Here is a 19,809-nt window from a genome sequence, read left to right as displayed (position 1 = left end):
TATATATATATATATATATATATATATATATATACATATATATATATATATATATATATATATATATATATATATATATATATATATATATATATATATATATATATATATATATTTATATATATATATATATATATATATATATATATATATATATATATATATATATATATATATATACATAAATTAGGAATGTACCGATTAGTACTATTTTGACTTATCATCAACATAATCAAGTCTAAACTTTAAAATTATATTATAAACAATGTTTAACATTAGTTTGTACTTTGAAGCGTAATAAAATTTAGTAGTTACTAATTAAAAGTAAGGAAAGTTATTGTTACTATTTTATTAGTTTAATGCGTTTTAATTAATTCACTCTTGTTAGAAATCAGGCAAATTATAATTTAAAAGCACAATCTGTTATCCATGTTTAAGCAACAGCGTGTTTCTTTCGGCATCAAATGCGTTTCTTGTTGTGCTGAACAAATATTCATTTTTAACGGATTAAGGAGAAGCGCACAAAATTTTCATTGATAACGTTGCCAAATTCGACTTGTTAGTGTCTTTATCAGAGCAGGTGTAATTGTAAGCTCCCCGCCAGTTACAAGAGTATTCATTTTATGGTAATGTTGAAAAAAAAAGTGAATAAATTTAAAACTTTAATTAATTTTCTCTGTTTTTCTTTGTTGCTGAATGCAATAAAGAAAAAAACAGAGAAAATAAATAATTTGAAAAATAAATTTTATTGAAAATTGACATCAATTTTAAATTAAATTTGTTACAAATTAATGAAATAACAATTTTATTTAGATATTTTTTATTTGTGCCATTTTCCTTTTACAATTTGAGTTTTTCCTCTTGGATTTGTACTATTATACTTTTTTTTCCCTCCATAAGTGTTTTAACATTTCTGTGAAGCATTTTCATTTGTACCCATTTGGTAAAAAAAGCTGTCCATGCCTATTATTTTTCTTTTTTTGATTTAACCATCACGATCAGAGTCTTTAACAAAGTCAACTACTTTTGCTGGTTGTAAATGATACTCTAAATGAAAGCGGTAGTCTTTATATCTTATAACATTACCGTTGTATTTAAAAAAAAGAACTTATGAAAACTTAAATAAAATATAACAAAGCACCCATTGATTTTGATAAGCAGGTAAAAAAAAATTACAATATAGTTTGTAGCACGTCGCAATATATACTATGTTTACCGCGGTATACGTCAAGGAATCAAAGTAAACGAGCAAATTAAAAGTAGTAGAACTATAGTATATAGAATTATATCGCAAACAATAAAATTATTTTCTGTTTATTATAACAGTAGCTTATTATCTTAATTAGCTAAAAAAAACTTGCCGAAGCCAATGATTCGGCAAAAACTTACCTTAGCTTAGATGCATCCCTAATTTAAAATTTCATCAACTTTACTGGCGATTTTAGAAACTCTTGGATAGTAATGGCTAAAAAATAAAATTCTTTCTTTTAAAACATATTTAGGATTTATAAGTTCCCACTTGGTTTTATAATAAATAATATAAGCCAAACGTATATAATTTTTTTTTAGCTTGTATGTAAGTTTTATAAAACAATTAACAATATTAACTTTATAACAGGCACGTGCTAAAGGGTCTTTTATAAAAAGCACATGGTATAATCTCTATGCTGCGGGCAAGGTAGCAGCAGCAATTTTTACCTACCTCTCTCTAGTAATTATTTTACAAAAACATGATCTTAAAAAGATAAATTTAGTATTAAATTTATCAAGTGCTACTTAAAAAAATAATTTTGATATTTCCAAATTTTATTTGCCTTTCCAATCCATGTTTTTAAGTTACGTAGTCATACGCTGAATGATTGTATCATACCACTGTATATATGCACACAATCCTGTAGCAACAAAACATTTGATTGGGTGGCCAATAAATCAATCTAAATATTCTAAGACAAAGCCCTGCAGAGGTTAAGTGAAACTTGCTTTGTTAAAATTATACCAAGCATAATAAAAAGAATTTAAGAACAACTTTTTACAAAAAATATCTGTTTTTTTGTGTCTAGCACTTAACTTTTTCTTTTTTTTTTTGGTTTACATTTGTTAGTCGTTGTACAGCTTTATATAACCAATAATAAAAAATAATAATATAAACTTACAATGATAGAAAATATAACAAATATAAACAAGGTATATGAAAAAAGATCGCAAGGATCGTGCCGTCAGAACTTTAAATAAGCATTTAACAAAGATAAGATAAAAAAATATTAATAAAGTTTTACAAAATTGCAAGGTAAATAATCTGTGTTTGAAGAAAGATCAAGAGGATCTTCTCATCAGAATTTTATACAAGAGTAAATCAACATATAAATTAAAACGTAAAAAGTATAAGAACAATAAATAAAGTAGGAATAAACTTCTATAAACGAAAACATGTAAATAAACAATGAAAAAGTAGACCAAAATATATTTTTAACTTTTATTACAAATAATAACTCAATATATTATCTAATGAAAGAATGAGGTTTTTCAGTTTTTTTAAAAAAAGACAAAAAGTAATAGTTACTTCAAAATTAAAGTTCGGCAAAACGATTTTTTTCCAAATGTGTGGCAAAATATATTTACTAATTGATTTAAAAGAGAAAAGATCTTTGAAGACGCTAGGGATAAGTTATTATCCACGTATATACAAAACATAAAACACATTTAACTCGTAAATATTCAGAATTCTCATTTCAATAAAATAATGCTTCGAATGAGAGATGCAATTTGCAAAATTGATCGGATTGCGCGTTTCTGTCAGAGATAAAGTCGTAGCAAATTACTTTATCTGTACTTCCCCAAGTTCTCCCTTTTCCAATTTAAATAACTATGTCTAAATGAATAATAAAGTTGGATTAAAATAAGTTTGGAAGACTTTCTTATTGAGATAGATTTGTGATTTATATAGGATCCCTATGCTTTTAGAAATTTTTGTGCTTATATAATCAATATGGTGGTTCCAAGTAATGTTTTTATCAAGATAAACACTTAAAAATTTTGTTGCAAAATCTCTTTTATTTCCTTTTGATCGATAAAGATTTGAGGTAATTTTGATGGAAGAAATCGCTTTTTTGTAATCGAATGAAATAGAGCCCATTTTGTTTTATTAGTATTCAAGGTTAACTTAATATACTTAAGCCAATTAAATATATGTCTGAGTTCTTCGTTCACTGTTTTAAAAAGTTCAGCGATATGATAGTTAGAAAGCTAAAAGTTTGTGTCATCTGCATACATAATGCTCGTTAGTTTTGAAGCTTTATTTAAGTTATTTGTATAAATTAAAAAATGGAGAGGTAATGATTGTTAAATGATACAAATTGTTCTCGGTTAGATAGATAAATTTTAAATCATTTAAAAATTCTATTTTTTATTCCGTAGTATTTTGAGTTTATAAATCAAAGTATGGTGATTGACCGTATCAAAATCTTTTGATAGGTCAAAAAAAATTCCTAGTGTATATTGCGACTTTTCGAATGATTTTGAGATTTCATGTACAAATTGGATAATTGCATGTTCAAATGAGTTATCTTTCTTGAAACTAAATATATTGATTTAAAGTAGATTATCATCATGAAAATATTTATGTATTCTGTTGAACATAATTTTTTTCTAGAACTTTTGAAAATTGCTGAGAGAACATAGATGGCGCGATAATTTCTGATTTCAGATTTGCCCCCTAAAAATAGGAATAATTTTTGCAATTTTTAATTGTTGAATTTAATTTTTAAATTCTCCTAGATGGATAGAAGCCTTGAATATTTTAAAAATAACAACTTTAAGTTGCTTTATATTATTTTTTACTATTGTTATTATTACTTATTTTATATTATTATCATATTACTTTAAGTTGCTTTATATTTTAAATTTTTATTTATATTACTTTAAGTTGTATTACATTATTTTATAATATTAAATATTATTTAAGAGTTATTTTTAGATGTTTTTGAGATGACGTTTTTTAAAGAATATTAAATTATTATAGTTTTTATTATTTGGTTTTTAAAGAATATTAAATTATTATAGATAAAAAGTCGAGTAACATTTTTATCCAACTTTTTAATTATAAGTTTATTTTAAAAGTAAATTAATTTTTGAATATTCAGTTGTCAATTTCTTAAACAGTACAAGGGACACAGTGAAATAACTCATTGTGAAGTTAATATATAGTTTAAACATTAGGAAAATAAACCTCCACTTTGGTGCAAAGATGATCGCAATTTCTTAAAATGAGTCTCATCAAAATTACTTGGTTTTAATATTCTGATCCGTTTGCAAAATTCGAAGAAAATACAGTTGAGAAAATGTTAGATCCATAAGATTGACGAAGCATAAACATAAAATTTAAAAAAATGAACTAAATGTTAAGTAGATACAAACTCTTTGATTTTTTCGAATTATGGCGTGCTTAAATTAAATTTAGAAAATTTATCAGCAACCATTATTTAAAAACCACCAGCTGCTATTTACCAATTAAACAAAACCATCGTTCTTTGGCTTCGCAACGTTTAGATACGATGAGAAAAACAGCACAAAAATTAGTTAACGGAGCTGGCAAACGGAGGAATTTTAACTAAATAAAATTATTGGAGCGGTTAATATACGGTGTCTAAATGGAAGGATTCTAGAATACCATTTACTTTCCTCCGTATTATAACCGGCCGTTTAGATTTTTTTTTTAAATGGACACTTAAATTTTCCGTTAGTGTAACGGAGATATGTGAATACGGCTGCTCATCATTTAATATTGTCTGTTAAAAAACGTCACCAAATTATTTTTTTTTGCTAATAATGATGCACTTTTAAATTTATGTAATACCTTACGATTTTAACTTAATGTAACTTAATGTAAACACTTTTCTAAATGTTTATGTATATCAAAAAAAGCATTACAGTTAAAATCTATCTGAAGTTGTTTTAATATTGATATTTCGTAAGCTGATGTCAAAATATTTTTTCTAAATATCTAGTCATATGACTTCTTCGAATATAATAATTTTAATTATTATATTCGAAGAAGTAAATAATTGATTTATTTATTTTAAAGTAATTTTTCTATTAATCCTTTGTTGTTATATTCGAAAAAGTAAATAATTGATTTATTTATTTTAAAGTAATTTTTCTAATAATACTTTGTTCATAATTGTATATATTGATCTAATAATATTAATATTATGACCTAATGAGTTAACCGAAAGTACTAATCCTAACTCTGGTTCAAAAATGCATTTTTATAAAATTTTTATCCTATATTGCTTACCAAAGAGTAAGCTGCGTTAAAAAATCAGAAGAAAAAAAAAAAAAGTTACATTATGTTTATTGCTATATTGGGCATGCTCTTTTTACCAGGTTTTATTGCCCACTCAGGCGTATTTATTTTTAGATCCAACGAATCAAAATTGAATAAACTTATAAACTGATGAAATTAAAGTACAAAATTAAAAAAGTTGAAGCAATTAATATGATTTTGTCACAAAAAGTTGTTTTATTATATTTGTGGGAAATTTTAACTATTTATACAGTTAATTTATTTTGCTTGACAATTCAAGAACCAGATAACTTATTACAACTTGACGGGTCAAATGATATGTTGTTTAGCGCTTTGCCGAACGATTTGACAAATATAAGATCCGAAAACAACTCAGTTAGCGAAAATTGGCATTCAAAAAATAAAAATAGAAAGGTATGCGACTCACCGCATTGCCTAAATATATCTTTAACCATTAAAGCATCGTTAAATGAATCAGAAGATCCGTGTAATGATTTTTACAACTTTGCTTGCGGTGGATGGAAGGCATCGCATGAAATTCCATCAAGCGAAAATGAAATTACAGCTTTTACAATTCTTAACCAACAAATTGAAGATGAACTTCATGATCTGCTGAGTGCAGATCCAATTAAAAAAGAAAGTAACGCTTTAAAAAAAGCACGTTTGTTTTATAAATCTTGTATGAATATACAAACAATAGAAGAACTAGGACCCAAACCTGCTTTAGATTTTATAAACTATTTAGGAGGATGGTCACTCTGTACCAATCCTGATTGGCAAACTACTTACGCTGAAAAATGGGATGCGTACGAAGTTTTAAAAAAATTGCAAAGAAATTTTTTTCCAGCTCCACCATTTTTTACTGTTGACGTCACGAATGACCATTTAAATTCGACTCAACACCTTATTAAGGTACAACGAGAATTAATAAGACAAAATGTACAATACATATTTACAATAAATATTACGAGCTAAAAATTATTTAAAACACTAATTTTTTTTTTAATATATGCTGCTCTTTTAGATTGACCAATCCGGATTAAGCCTTCAAAGAGAGATTTATTTTAAGCATAGCAACGTGAGTTTATGCATTAGGTTTGAATGATAAATTTGATTTAAATTTAAAAGAAAAGATATAAAATACCTTTCAAAGTTTTAAGTGGGTTGAAGTAATGAATGCTGGTAAACTATTTTAAAAATGGGGTTTAAGTTTCATATAGTTTTTTTTATGTTGCTAGGTTATTACCGACTATGGTGAATATATGGTAAAAGTAGCTAAATCTCTTGGATATACTTGTAATGACACAGATCCAGAGCGAAATATTACAGCACAAATGTTTTCCATATTAGAGTTTGAAAAGGAACTAGCCGAGGTAATCATTACAAATTTAAGAAAATATTAAAAATTGTCTGTTTTTCAGATAATTTTTTAAACTTTAAAATAAAGAAGTTAAATTAAAGAAATATGGCTGCATATAAACTTTTAGTATATAAAAACTAAAAAACATTTTTTTTTTTTGACATTTTGCTCATCTATTGTAATCAGTGTTGTCGAGTATGATGAAAACCGTTAAGAATAAAAACGTTAAAAAAATCATTAAACAAATTATACAAAACTATGATTTTAAAAAGACTAAAAACACAAAATTATTAAAACAATGAAATGGCAACATCAGTTGAAAAAAAAACCCTCCAAGTTTAAGTTTTAACATTTTTGCTATCAAGTTGACTGAGAACTGTTATCTCACTTCTCAATTCCTGTAGAATTTTGGCTCTGTTAGTTTCCAACTCTCTAATTTTAACGTTTCCAACTCTCTAATTTTAACGTTTACTCTGGAACTCAGCTTTCAGCACTGATGAAGTTTCGGAAATTGTACAAAGTCTAATGTCACGCAATTTTATCAAAACTATTTTTCAATAAGTGTTTTTTATACTTAAGATTTTATTATGTAATACGAACACATTCGAAAAAATTGTTTATGTTCCTCTTTTTGATTATGCAGCTGTTGTACGTGGTGATTAGTGTAGCATCCTTTATAATTTCAATAGGATTTGGGTGAAGTCATATTAATTCCTGGAACGCCTCTTTTTTTTATGTCTGAGTTAGTAATAACGGGTTCTGGAACAGATATGCCTGAAAGCAATAAATTGCCGTCAACATCGACTTCGAGCATTTTGTGTCGCACCTGGAATGCTAAGGTGGATATTTGAGATTTCACAAAGACAGGTGTGGCAAATGGTTAGAAGTTCTACATAACCATTTCTAGTTTTCTTGGCATGAAAATTTGTTGTAGTAAAGCAGCCGTTGCTGAGCAGTTAAGGTACACAGCAGGGTGTATTAGTGGCATGTATGAAAACGGTTTGATTAACTTTAGACTTATTGTTTCTAAAACGCATGAACATTTCTTCCTCTTGTCGGTCCTACACTAGAACTAAAAGCAATAGTGAAAACACTGGAAAGCATGAGCCAGTGCAAATAAATTTAAGACCAAAATCCAGTAAAGTGCAAGCAACAATATGTACCTCCATGTTTGAAAAAATTATACCAAACTTTCACAAAAACTTCTACTGTTGAACTGAGGTTTGACTCGATTTCTTAATGCAGGTCAAGTTGTTAACAGAAAAGCATACAAATAATATTCCTTTGAAATGATAGCCTTGCTGAAAATAATCCATCACATGGTTTTACAACAAGCCACAATTCCGCCAAAGATCTTTTTTTTTTTACTTAATATTAAATTAGTCCAAAAATGTTTTTCTGAAAAGAAATAGAAAAAAGTTGAGAAAAAAACTAAAACGCATCATAAAATGGATTTTCTTCTAAGCAACAAATCACAATTATACAAAAAACTGTTTTCAGGACGCCGCTCTACAAAGAATCTCTCTAATAGGTAAGAAAGTCTGATAGGTGAAAAAAAAAACTTGCAAAGAAATAAAGCTAGAACAAAAGCATCAAGATTGGCAGAAAATTGTAAAAAACGTTTTCTTAACGTTTTTTTCGGAAAGCCACACTGGAGAAAATAAATGATATCCCTAAACTTCCTCAATCATAAAAAATGGATTTTGAGCTGTAACTCTTTTACATTTACTTAATCAAGTGAGTTTAAGAGAGCTTCAAGAGTTAATAAAATTATTTTTTGAATTTTATTTACCTGATATGAATTACGACTATTTAATGAACTTTCATAAACAGAAACAAATAAAGCATTTATTCCACAAAAGATGCTGAACATAATGTATTATTATAATCTAATAGATAGTTTTCCAATTGTTTATATTGTATAAACATTTGGAAAACCATCTATTAGACAACTCTGCCTGTAAGTAGCTGCCGTGGAAAATGATCATTTAGTCATTTAGAACGGAAAAAATTGTCTTTGAAGTCAACAATGGGCCTAGTGAGATTGGCAAATCTAACTCTTTTGAGCATTGAGTCAAAAATATTGACAAGTCTTAACTTTAAAGCTATCATTGTTTCTTTCTTTACTCTGAAAGTACGACTGGAAGGCTTCTAAGTAATTTAACAGCTGAATGTTGTAGCGAATTATTGAAAGGTATTGGTCAATTATAAAAGAAATTCTGCAAAAAAGCAAGAAACACCTTCTTAAGAAAAGGTTTTTAAAAAAATAGCAGTTCCAAATGAAAGTTACTCAAATCATCATACAGCAGATGATGTCAAGTACTTGCAAAAATACTCATTTTTTATCTAAGCAAAGGATATGTAATATACTTTACCTACTAAGATAAAAAATTTACCCATTCTTTTTAATTGTATGATAAATCATTTTTTTTAATATAATTTTTAATATAATCTTAGGAGGTAGAAAATTATACCTTACTAGAGGTATATGGTATACTCTTAGTAAAGTATGATTTTCTACTTTCTAAGATACAAAGCTGGATTACGACAGTTTTAGGCCTGGGGCTATAAATAGAGGAGGCTGTAATGCGGCGGTAACCTAAAGGTGCCGAGCCGGAACGATATATATACTAGAGAACCTAGGAAAAAAAAATTAAATTACGCTATTAAAAGTATACAACTTAGATATGCATTTAGAGCATTTTTTATTCTTTTTTTACAAACTGGCTAGGTATGGCTACACTCCTTTGGCCCAGACACCCTTACATATTTAAATCTGTTTAAATCATGACTTTTAAGAAAGCAACTGCTAAATTTTTAAGAAAGTAATTGCCCATAGTACATACAAACATTACAAAAGCACCAAAAACAGTATTTATTTTGTATTGGATTCCTATTTTTAAATACCTACAGTACTATTACTAAATATTGGAATGCTATTGCTTTGCAATATTTAGTAATATTACTATAGGTATCTATAATGTTGTGACAGTGGACCATTTGTATCAGATTGATAACACTATCAATAAAAGAAGAAAATACTAACAAACGAAAAAGTTTATAAAAAAAAAATAGAAATAATGTTTTGAACACATATATTCTTAAACACCTTTTTAAAAACACTAACTTTTTATTTTAAACTAATTCTCAATGTTTATTACTGAGCACTGACAAACTTATAAACCATTGTTGTTTTATCTTTAAAATATTTTTGCATGTATTTTCCAGGGTATAGATGATTGAACTGTGACAATTTACATTGTATACCTTTTGTACAGTCTAACATAATAAAAGCACAAATAACAATATTTCTTTTATATTGGAATGCTATCGCATTCCAATATAAAGGAAATATTGTTATTTGTTAATTGGTTTATACAAGGTTGAGTTGGAATAAAGTTTTTATATGAAAATATAAAAAAAACAAAAAATTATCTAAAGAACTGAAAAGAAAATACGAAAAGAAAAGTTATCCGTTTTCATTTAAAAAAAGCCCACAGGCCGGAGCGCCTATTTTTTTCAAGCCATTAATAAAAAGTTAAAGTAATAACTATAATTTAGTTTTTTAATTAGATTTTACATATAAGCAATTAGATATTTTGCAATCTGCCTCTGTGGTTTGAAAAATACATTGTACATAACATCGTAAAACTTTGCTTTGGAGTTTTGTAATAATTTTACATATCATTATATGCATTAGGCTAAATTTGAAGATTCAGACTTTTAAATCCAACAGTTTAAAAATTATAGACTTATAAAGATTATAAAATTGATTGAGAGTGGTAAAAAAGCGGCGCAAGTAGGTGTCAAGTGGGTGAAAGGAGGAAAGAGAGGGGGAGGGAAAGGTGCCTTACGGTTTTGCTCTAATAAAAGATACAAGGTATGAATATTAAATTAAGCGCTTGCTTGAAAACGAAAGATTATTAATAAAACAAATATAAAGACAAATTAAAAAACATTTTTAAAAAAAGAATTTTAAACCTAGTCGCTGATATACATAACCATTTTGAATAACTTTTTCCTTTTTTACTATTAATTTTTGCCTTTAATTCAATATTCTCTCAGTGTATTTTCTTACTAATATACTTTTATTTACTATCTATAAGTCAAAAAGATTTCTTTGTAAAACAGGTCTTGTTTATTTATTTTTTAAAGAAAAGCATTAAGAATTTTTTTTATAAACAAACGAGTATGAGCCATGAAATTAAAAATAATTAATGAAAGAATGAGTTTAAAACTAATCGCTAACACACCGAACTATCAAAAATAGTTCCGATTTTTTTAGAAAAAAAATTCCGAGAATTTTTTGAATATTGTGTAATAAAAAATTAATTTACCTATTTCTATACTGGTCTCCTCTTAACTATATTGTTAGACTTTGATTTTTTCAGCTATTTCTTGTACTCCCAGGTGCTTAATACAATGTTGGTTTGGAATAAAAGAGTGGGAGAGAAATTGTGTCCAGATCTTATAAACAAAAAGGGTAGAGGGAAGAGAGTTAGTAAACTGGTGGGTGTGAATTTTTTATTTTATCAATGAAGTTATATTTCATAGTAGTGATAATTATTTCTATAATGAAATGTAGTTATACTTTACAATGAAATTATATTTCATAATAGAAATTATTTTTAAGTTTTAAAATACAGTTTCTTGATCAATAGCAAGTAAAAATTAATTTAAAAAAAAAGGGATTGGAAGAGAATCTTAAGTAGCTCAGGATGGTTGGGAAATTTTTTTGAAATTTAATACGTTCTCCCCCATCTGAAAGTATAGTTCTGAAAAACTGCACGATACGAGAGGCATTTAAATGTGCTATCATCAATTTTTTTTATGCTAATATAATTTGCTCCAGGCAATAACCTTCTATGATTATCATCTTTATAAATGATAACAACTTGCTTTAGAATTTCACAATTGAATATTTTAGGATTTCTTATGTAAGCTAATCTTTCAGCAACGATTCCATTAACACCCTGAAAAATTTTAGCTTACTTTACCATATATTGAGTTCTTTTAAATTCATTTATTGTTTCATAATGGACAAAAAATAGGTCAGTAGGGGGAGTTGAAACATATTGTTACATTTTTAGAGTGAAAAAAACCATAAAAATGACGTAACAGTGATAAAATATTAGAAAGAGTTCGTTATTTGTCTAAGTTATGCGGTAGTGGTGGTAGAGAGCTCTTCTTATAAGTGTGAAGTTCCAAGTTCAATTCCCACCACGTTCCTGTTAGTACCGCGCTTAAATTGTTTTTCCACGCAGCAACCCTGTTTGTCAAAATTCGTGTTTCGGAGTTATAGAGTTAAGAGAGGGTTGTAACCACGACTCAAGTAGCCTCCTCGACTCTAATGGCCTTGGGAAGGTAAATTAACATTACAAAAAAAAAATTAATTAATAAAACTAATTTTAATTGAAACAAATTACCTTATAAAAAGACTTATAAAAAAATCTTTTAATTAATAAAAAATTTGTTTTGTATCAAACTGCCCTATCATGGGGTGTATTGATACAAGCTAGGGGCACATTAGTTCATAGTAAGGGTGTACCGGATTGGAAATTTTGAATTCGGGCTGGAACCGGATTTACCGGAATTGTTAATAAAATTCCGGCCGGAATGTAATTTTTTATCCTCAAGATTGAAAGTGAAAGCCTGAACCTCAGCATCGTGGCTACATAATATATATTTATAACCTATAATATATATATATATATATATATATATATATATATATATATATATATATATATATATATATATATATATATATATATATATATATATATATATTTCCGAAACCCAAGCCTTGATGAAAAAGGCCGCTGCGCCGAGAAACAAGTTGAGCGTGGTACTACCAGGGACGTGGCGGGTATCAAACGAGGAATTTCTCGCTTATGAAGCAAGAAGTTTCTCGTTTGATACCCACCACGAACAAGTGAGGCTGTTGGGCGGGTACCCGGGTACCAGCCCGTTGGTTATTTTCTAGGTTGCATTTTTCACTTACGGGTACCCGTAGAAATTCTTATCGTAACTTTTTTATCACAATCAGAATTTCTGAAAATATATAACGTTCGGAACTTAATTTGATTTTCTTATTCAGATGTTCAATGTTATTCAACGTTAAGTACAGTAAACCTCACGTTATGTACAATGTTTTCCTTAACGTAAATTGGAACTCGTTTATAAATTTATCTCTGAAACTAAACTTTTTCAAAACCTGGAAGATGGAAAATATAATTATATTGAAGTTCTTTCATTGAAATTCTTGTTTCGGCCGAACGAATTAAATTATTAAACTTAATTTATTTTCAGTTTCTTCTTAAAAAGGTATACATTTTGTTTAAAAAGAAAAAAAATTGAAATAAGAATTAATTTTTTAAAAGTGGGCTTTAAAAGGTTATTTTAATCTAAGTTTTCGATGTACGTAGGTAGGTTTTAATTAATTTCAAATTGCTGAAGCTACGTTCACTGCTGGCAATCGTCATTGAAATTGTCAGCAATATGCGCATTGCTATCCACAGATTAGTAAATAGGTCTTTTCTATTGGTGTTTTTTACTATATTGAGTGCTTCTAACTTCTAATAGTGTTTTGTTGGCCGTCTTCTGTTTATACTTACACCATTTGTCAAAAACAGTACTTATCAAACTGACGTGTAGAATTTTCTTTGCACAGTTCTTTCTCACTTATATCTGAAATGTTTTTCACTGTCAATATTTTTTGTAACATTTTATAATCCTCCTTAAGTTTGTCCTTTATTGTTAGTTTTTTCAGGTCAGATAGGAATCCCACTTTCCACCACCAAATACGAGTCGTATTTGGTGTTGAGCCGTGTTTCTAATCCACCAAATAGGAGTCTATTTCGAGAACTTGTCCATTTCGTCTTTTAAAGATGATTCAATTGTGTCAATTAGGGGCAAGAAAACATCATTTTTGAAAAACTCTTTCTGCTAGTGGCCAACGCTTGATTGATGCAGAAAAAATTGTATAGACTCTTTAAACATCTCGAAACAGCTATATGGACTTCACCAATGATTTAGCTCCGCTTATGCTGTGGCAACCACAGGGTTTAATTGTGTCTTGTGGACAACCTACGAAAGTTCAAGTTTGAATACCTTTTCGAATTGCAGCCATATTATACCCGTTGTCATAGCCTTGACAGCTACAGTTGTTTAGGTCTATCTTACAAGACTTTATTTCTTCAATTAGTAGATTAGAATGATCTTCACCAATCGACTCATCACACACTGCATAACCAATAAAGCTTTCTTGTACGAAGACTATCGCTTCATTTTTTTTTTATGAACATAGTGGATGGTTTGAAAAGTTTGGCCTAAGTTTGGTGACTAAGGTCTGTATAATCCATAATAGATAAAAAATATTTTCTAAACTTTACCTTGTTTACAATAATTTCTTTTGGATGCGAAGCTAAAAGTTAATGACCTCGTTTTGAATATTGACACTTAACGTTTGGGAATGTCTTCCTCCATCTTTAATTTGCCGTAAAGGTTTCATCAAAATTGGATCAAAATTGACCAAGTAATTGGATAAGATTAAGCAAGTTCCCATAAATTTTGGCGTACAGCTTTAATGAGCTTCCGTGGAATGCAATGTTATGTCTGCCAAGTACATAATGACTGACACTATTTTCTTAAGAATGTTTCTCTACCGTTTTTTTAATTTGTTGGATAAGACCTTGATCGACAGTTTGTTCATATTTTATACTGATTATTGCCTCGATCCATTTCTCAGAGCAACCAAAATGAGATTAAAATGAACTTTATCTGGAAACATAAACTTTTCGTAAGTTTTTTAATTTATCATTTAGGTCACTACTGATTACAGTTTGCAACCCTTTTTATTACAACACTTTTATTAACTTTTTTGTCGCAAATCTCAAAAACCAAAAAATGCTAGATCCGCCCCTGAACTAAAAAGTAAAAAGTAAACTTATTCTCAGGACGTAAGGACCTTGAGTATGTCCCAACCTGAAATATCCATTAAAGTCAATGACTGAAAATGTTGGGCACCCAAGGTTTTAAATGGCAAAAATATTTTATAAAACTATAAAGACCGCTAAAAAAAAAAAAGTTTCCTAAAGCGCCCCAACGGTCGCGACACCCGGGTCTGCTTTATCCGCTTGTCCTTCCTGGGGACGGCCCTGTCCGCTATTTTAGCGCGCAAATTCATGTGCATACTAACAACTTCAGTGTCTTTAGAATGCGCTTTTCTCGACTGTTTGGCATGTGGTGAATCGATGGCATACATCTTTGGCACCCGAAACAGTGGATATGCTAGTTAAACTGTAATCTAGACTGGTGTAATCTGGACACTTAAAGCGAAATAAAATTTAAATACAAATGAAAAAGAACAACTTATAACAAAATAATTAATTTCTTAACAGGTACCCGCCCGTTCGTTCGACGGGCACCCGCAAGGGTTTTTTCGATTTTCGACAGCCCTACCACGACACCACAGCCCACTTGCATACTTTCAAATCCAATTTGATATGCAAGTTGTTTACTATTTTAGAGACTAATCTATAATAAAGCCTACTTGACATTTTCAAGTGATCAACTAATTATTTCTCTTTATTACAAAATACTTGTGACAGTCTATAATTTGGAACATATTTAATATCACCAGCAGAATTTTCCTTTTTTCTAACATGTCATTTGAGAGTTGAAATTCAGCTAACTTAAGCAGTTCCACAAATGCTTTTACCTTCTAAAATGTCATTCAAGGCTGATTTTATATTTTCTTTATTGATATTCTTTTCTGAGCACCTTCTCTTATCTTATATACTCTGGGAATATTGAATTCTGAAGGAAAAAAAGTGATTTTCAAGAAATGTATGTTCATGGGAGATTTTAATAAGTATTCCTAATTAACATCTCCCATAATGATTCAGTGACCTTAGTTTCAGAGACCAGATCAGGGAGAAAACAACCAGCTATAACTTTTTTTTTTTTAAATGACTTATAATTAGTTGCACCTCTCGCATGAGCAATTAGGCAAGTTGGTTCTATTAGGCACTTGTTTCCAATAATGCATTTAACCTTTGTTAATTGATAAGTAAAGTTGTTTAATATCAATGCCATTTTTAATCATAAGAACATAAAAAGTTTAAATAGTTTATATTTTCAGATATTTGGGTCTAATGATCTTATATACAAAGTGTAAATAAAATTTACAATCTCAAAATGGCTGAAAGTTTTCTGAATAACTACAGATAATTGTAGCTAATCACAAAGCTAACTTGCAAAGATGATTAGAAGAGTTCTACAGTTAACTTCATTTTGACATTTTTTTAGCATTTTAATAGTTTTTTATTAAAATGATAGATGTTAATTAAAACCACTTTTTAAAAAGAAAACTAGACAATTGTTCTAGAAATAATGAGACACTTGTTGAAAGTCAGAAAAAGTTAAGTTTAAAGGAGAAGTTTTAATGTTGCGATTTTATAGAAGCATATATATTTTTTCTTGATCAAACACTGATAACACTCACTTTTGATTTTAGTAATAAAGATAATTTTGGTTCTTATTGATTGAAACTTCTTTTAATGTAAACTTTGAAACTTAAGAAGACGAAGCTGTTCCTACTATTTTCAAATGGAAAAATATTCTGCAATGTGTAAACAACGCAAATATAAACTTAAACCTCAACTACTTGAAATGCCAGTCAAGATTGTATTTACTTTTAAATGTTAAACACTAATTCAAAATATGAACAACTGTATAGCTTAGTGTATCAGCTCTGAATCAAAGCAATTTAAAAGTTATTCTACTTAAGAATCTTATAAAATTCATGTCAAAATTACTTCTTAAGTTCGGTTAACATTTAAAGAAGATAAGCTTAAACTTGGAAAAAAAAACAATTTAATAAATGTTTCTAGATTCGTTTAATATGCCTAATATTGTAACTGTTAGATTATATTGATTACGTAGGTTCTTTTATTTTAAATTTTAATTTATTCACAAATCAAACAAGTTTAAATACCAGGTACTTCTAAAAAATTTAAAAATAACAAGATTACATTTTATAATTAAAATTATTTTTATTAGATAATATTTTTTTATATAGTAGTAAAAATAAAAGTTTAGTAGGTTTAGTAATTTTATTGGTTATATTTATAATAAATATTAGTTAATATATGTTTTATATAGTTTGTATAAATATTATTAGTTAATAATAATTTTAATTATAATTAATATTAGTAATAATAGTTTTTATATATACTCAGGTAATAGAGATGCAAAATCTTTATAGCTACAATTTTTAGATTTATATTAAAGTGATACAGTTTTATTTAGATTACAACACCTGCAGAAGCAAAGCAAGCAGGAACATTTCGCAGAATAAATCTTGCTATTATGGAAGATGTTGTTAGCGAAGTAATTATATTAATGTGTAACTGTTATAAATTGGATAAAATCTTAAATATTGTTAACTATCTAATTCAATAATATTTAATACGCCAAAAAAAAAACTTTTCTTAGTTTGGTATTTTAAATGTAATAAAAATATAATAAAAGTTATATATTTTAATTGACTAGGTGATGTGGGGCAACTCAAAAAATGATTGAAAATTTAAAAAAGATTCTAAAAATGATTAGTTTATTATTTTTTGAACATTTTGTATTTATAAAAAATAAGTTCAAGTGACAAAAATATAAAAATGTGAAAAAAAGTGTTATTAGTGCTATTGTTAGCAAGGATTTATAAAAAAAATGTTAGACCTTATTAAATATAAAATATAATTATTATTTTTAAAACTCTTATACAATTCTGGTTCCTTTATAACCCAGTTTGACAATAGTTTTGAAGAACTTTTCTGTAAACAATCTATAAGTCTTATTTTTTGGAACACTTATTAAAATGTTTAAATGAAAAATAAAATACTTTTTTTCGGTTTGACATTTCTTTATAAAGTAAACCTTTTTTATAGATTGAGAATTTTTTTAAAGTTAAATAAATAAATAGAATTTACACTGTTTGATTTCTTTTATTTAGTTTAACTGGAAGGACCATCTTCAAGATTTATTTTATTCTGTTCATATATTACCAGATGAAGTTGTTCTAGCAACATCACCCAATTATTTGAAAAAAGTTGCTAATCTTATTAAAAAAACAGATAAAAGGTAATATTACTTTATATTTTCTAAAGTATGTTTATATATATATATATATATATATATATATATATATATATATATATATATATATATATATATATATATATATATATATATGTACATAGATATATATGTATATATGTACATATATATGTATGTATATATGTACATATATATGTATGTATATATGTACATATATATGTATGTATATATGTACTATAGCGGCATAAAGTAAGTATACACTATTGAGTTTTGCAAACATTTATTATTTTAAGCAATTAAAAACACTGTAAATTGTTGCAAACACAATTTTTATTTATCAGAATCATCAAAAACAACACTCTGTATCAAGAACATGCAGTTTGATTAATATTTAGTATGGTAACCTCGCGCTTTAATAACATGTTTCATGCGGTTTGGGTAAATTGTAACATCATCAATATTGTTCCATGCATCTTGCAAAATTAACCAAAGACTATCCAAGTTAGACGGCCTCTTTCCTTCAATGTTCTTTGCCATAACGCTCCACAAATTTTCAATTGGATTCATGTCCAGGCTCTGAGCAGGCCAATCAAGTACTGCCACCTGATTACGCCGAAGAAAATCTGTGACAGTCTTGGCCTTGTGGCATGGTGCATTGTCATGCTGAAAGAAGAACGAGTTAAGTTGCCCAAACAGTGCACTAGCAGAAGGAAACATTGTGTTTTTTAGTACATCAATGTACTGGTGTTGGTTCATACTTCCAGTACATCGATAAAGGTGCCCAAGCCCATAGCCAGACATACACCCCCAAATCATTAAACTCTTTCCTCCATACTTGACAGTTGGCGCAATACAGTTTTTACTGAATTTTTCACCAACTCTTCTTCGCACAATTACTCGTTTGGAACTAAGGAACAACTCGAAAAAACTTTCATCACTGAACAGGACATGTTTCCAATCATCTACTGTCAAGTCTTCGTGTGCTTTGGCAAATGCCAATCGTCGACGAACGTTTGTAGCTGAAAGCAGTGGCTTCTTTGCATCCACACATCCACGAAGACCTGCTTTCAGAAGGCGCTGACGTACAGTTTGAGTTGCCAGAGTAACCCCATGTTCTTCAGAAAGTTTTCGACCGAGTTGAGGGGCAGTGAGTCTACGATCCTGCAAGGACATTCGAACTAACAATCTGTCAGTGTGTGGAGTTGTTTTCTTTGGTCTTCCAGATCGCCTCTTATCAGCTGTTGAACCAGTTTCGATATGTTTATCTATTATTTTCTTAATACCCATTGGTGTTGCTTTAAGTTCTCTGGCTATTTTTCTTAAACTTGCACCTGTTTCTGCCAAGAACACTGCGCGAAGTCTTTCTTCTGTTGTCAGTCGACGATATTTGGGCATACCTTTAAATATAAAAATGAATAATTACACAAAATATATCAGACAAATGGCCAAATATGAATAATGAAAAACCAAAGACATTAATTAATCAGTATTAGCTTAAACTAACAAATTGTAACTAAAAATTCTCTAAAACCCAACATGCATCTCAACAATGGATAATAATAATTTATTAATGACTTAGCCTAAAGTCAAAACTGGTCAGAACCATTTTGAAAGTTTTTAGGACAATAAAAAAAAGTTATTTGTTAATTGTTATTAAAAACTTAATTATGATAACAATACTATAACATTGTAAAACAATTACTAACCTTGTCTTCAAAATTTGCACAATTAAACAATACAAAGTTAACTCTTTAAAGTTTAATTTTTAGTACACAACATGAGTCACACTTGCTATTGTAAACAGGAAGTGCAAAGAATATTGATTAAGTAAATTCAAAGAATGCAATAATTACTTCTATTGTGTTTCAAAAAATAAGAAATACCACATTAAACTATTATTTTTACGATTTGGATAGGGTGTATACTTACTTTCTGCCGCAATAGTACATACATATATATATATATATATATATATATATATATATATATATATATATATATATATATATATATATATATATATATATAT

General features: G+C 28.1%; 1 protein-coding gene across 1 annotated transcript in view; it reads left to right on the top strand.

Annotated features, from left to right (window-relative positions):
- Positions 1 to 5,464: 5,464 nt before the first annotated feature.
- LOC100206322 (endothelin-converting enzyme homolog) overlaps positions 5,465 to 19,809 on the top strand; it is a 33,653-nt gene continuing 19,308 nt past the window's right edge. Inside the window, exons 1-5 of the mRNA XM_065813033.1 lie at positions 5,465 to 6,214; positions 6,327 to 6,380; positions 6,541 to 6,675; positions 16,977 to 17,057; positions 17,677 to 17,804. Coding sequence (XP_065669105.1) covers positions 5,495 to 6,214; positions 6,327 to 6,380; positions 6,541 to 6,675; positions 16,977 to 17,057; positions 17,677 to 17,804 — 1,118 coding nt within the window. The 5' untranslated portion in view covers positions 5,465 to 5,494. The remainder of the gene's footprint in view (positions 6,215 to 6,326; positions 6,381 to 6,540; positions 6,676 to 16,976; positions 17,058 to 17,676; positions 17,805 to 19,809) is intronic.

This window comes from Hydra vulgaris, chromosome 12, assembly GCF_038396675.1.
Source record: "Hydra vulgaris chromosome 12, alternate assembly HydraT2T_AEP".
In the NCBI taxonomy this organism is placed as follows: domain Eukaryota; kingdom Metazoa; phylum Cnidaria; class Hydrozoa; order Anthoathecata; family Hydridae; genus Hydra; species Hydra vulgaris.
This window is presented reverse-complemented; position numbering and strand designations above follow the sequence as displayed.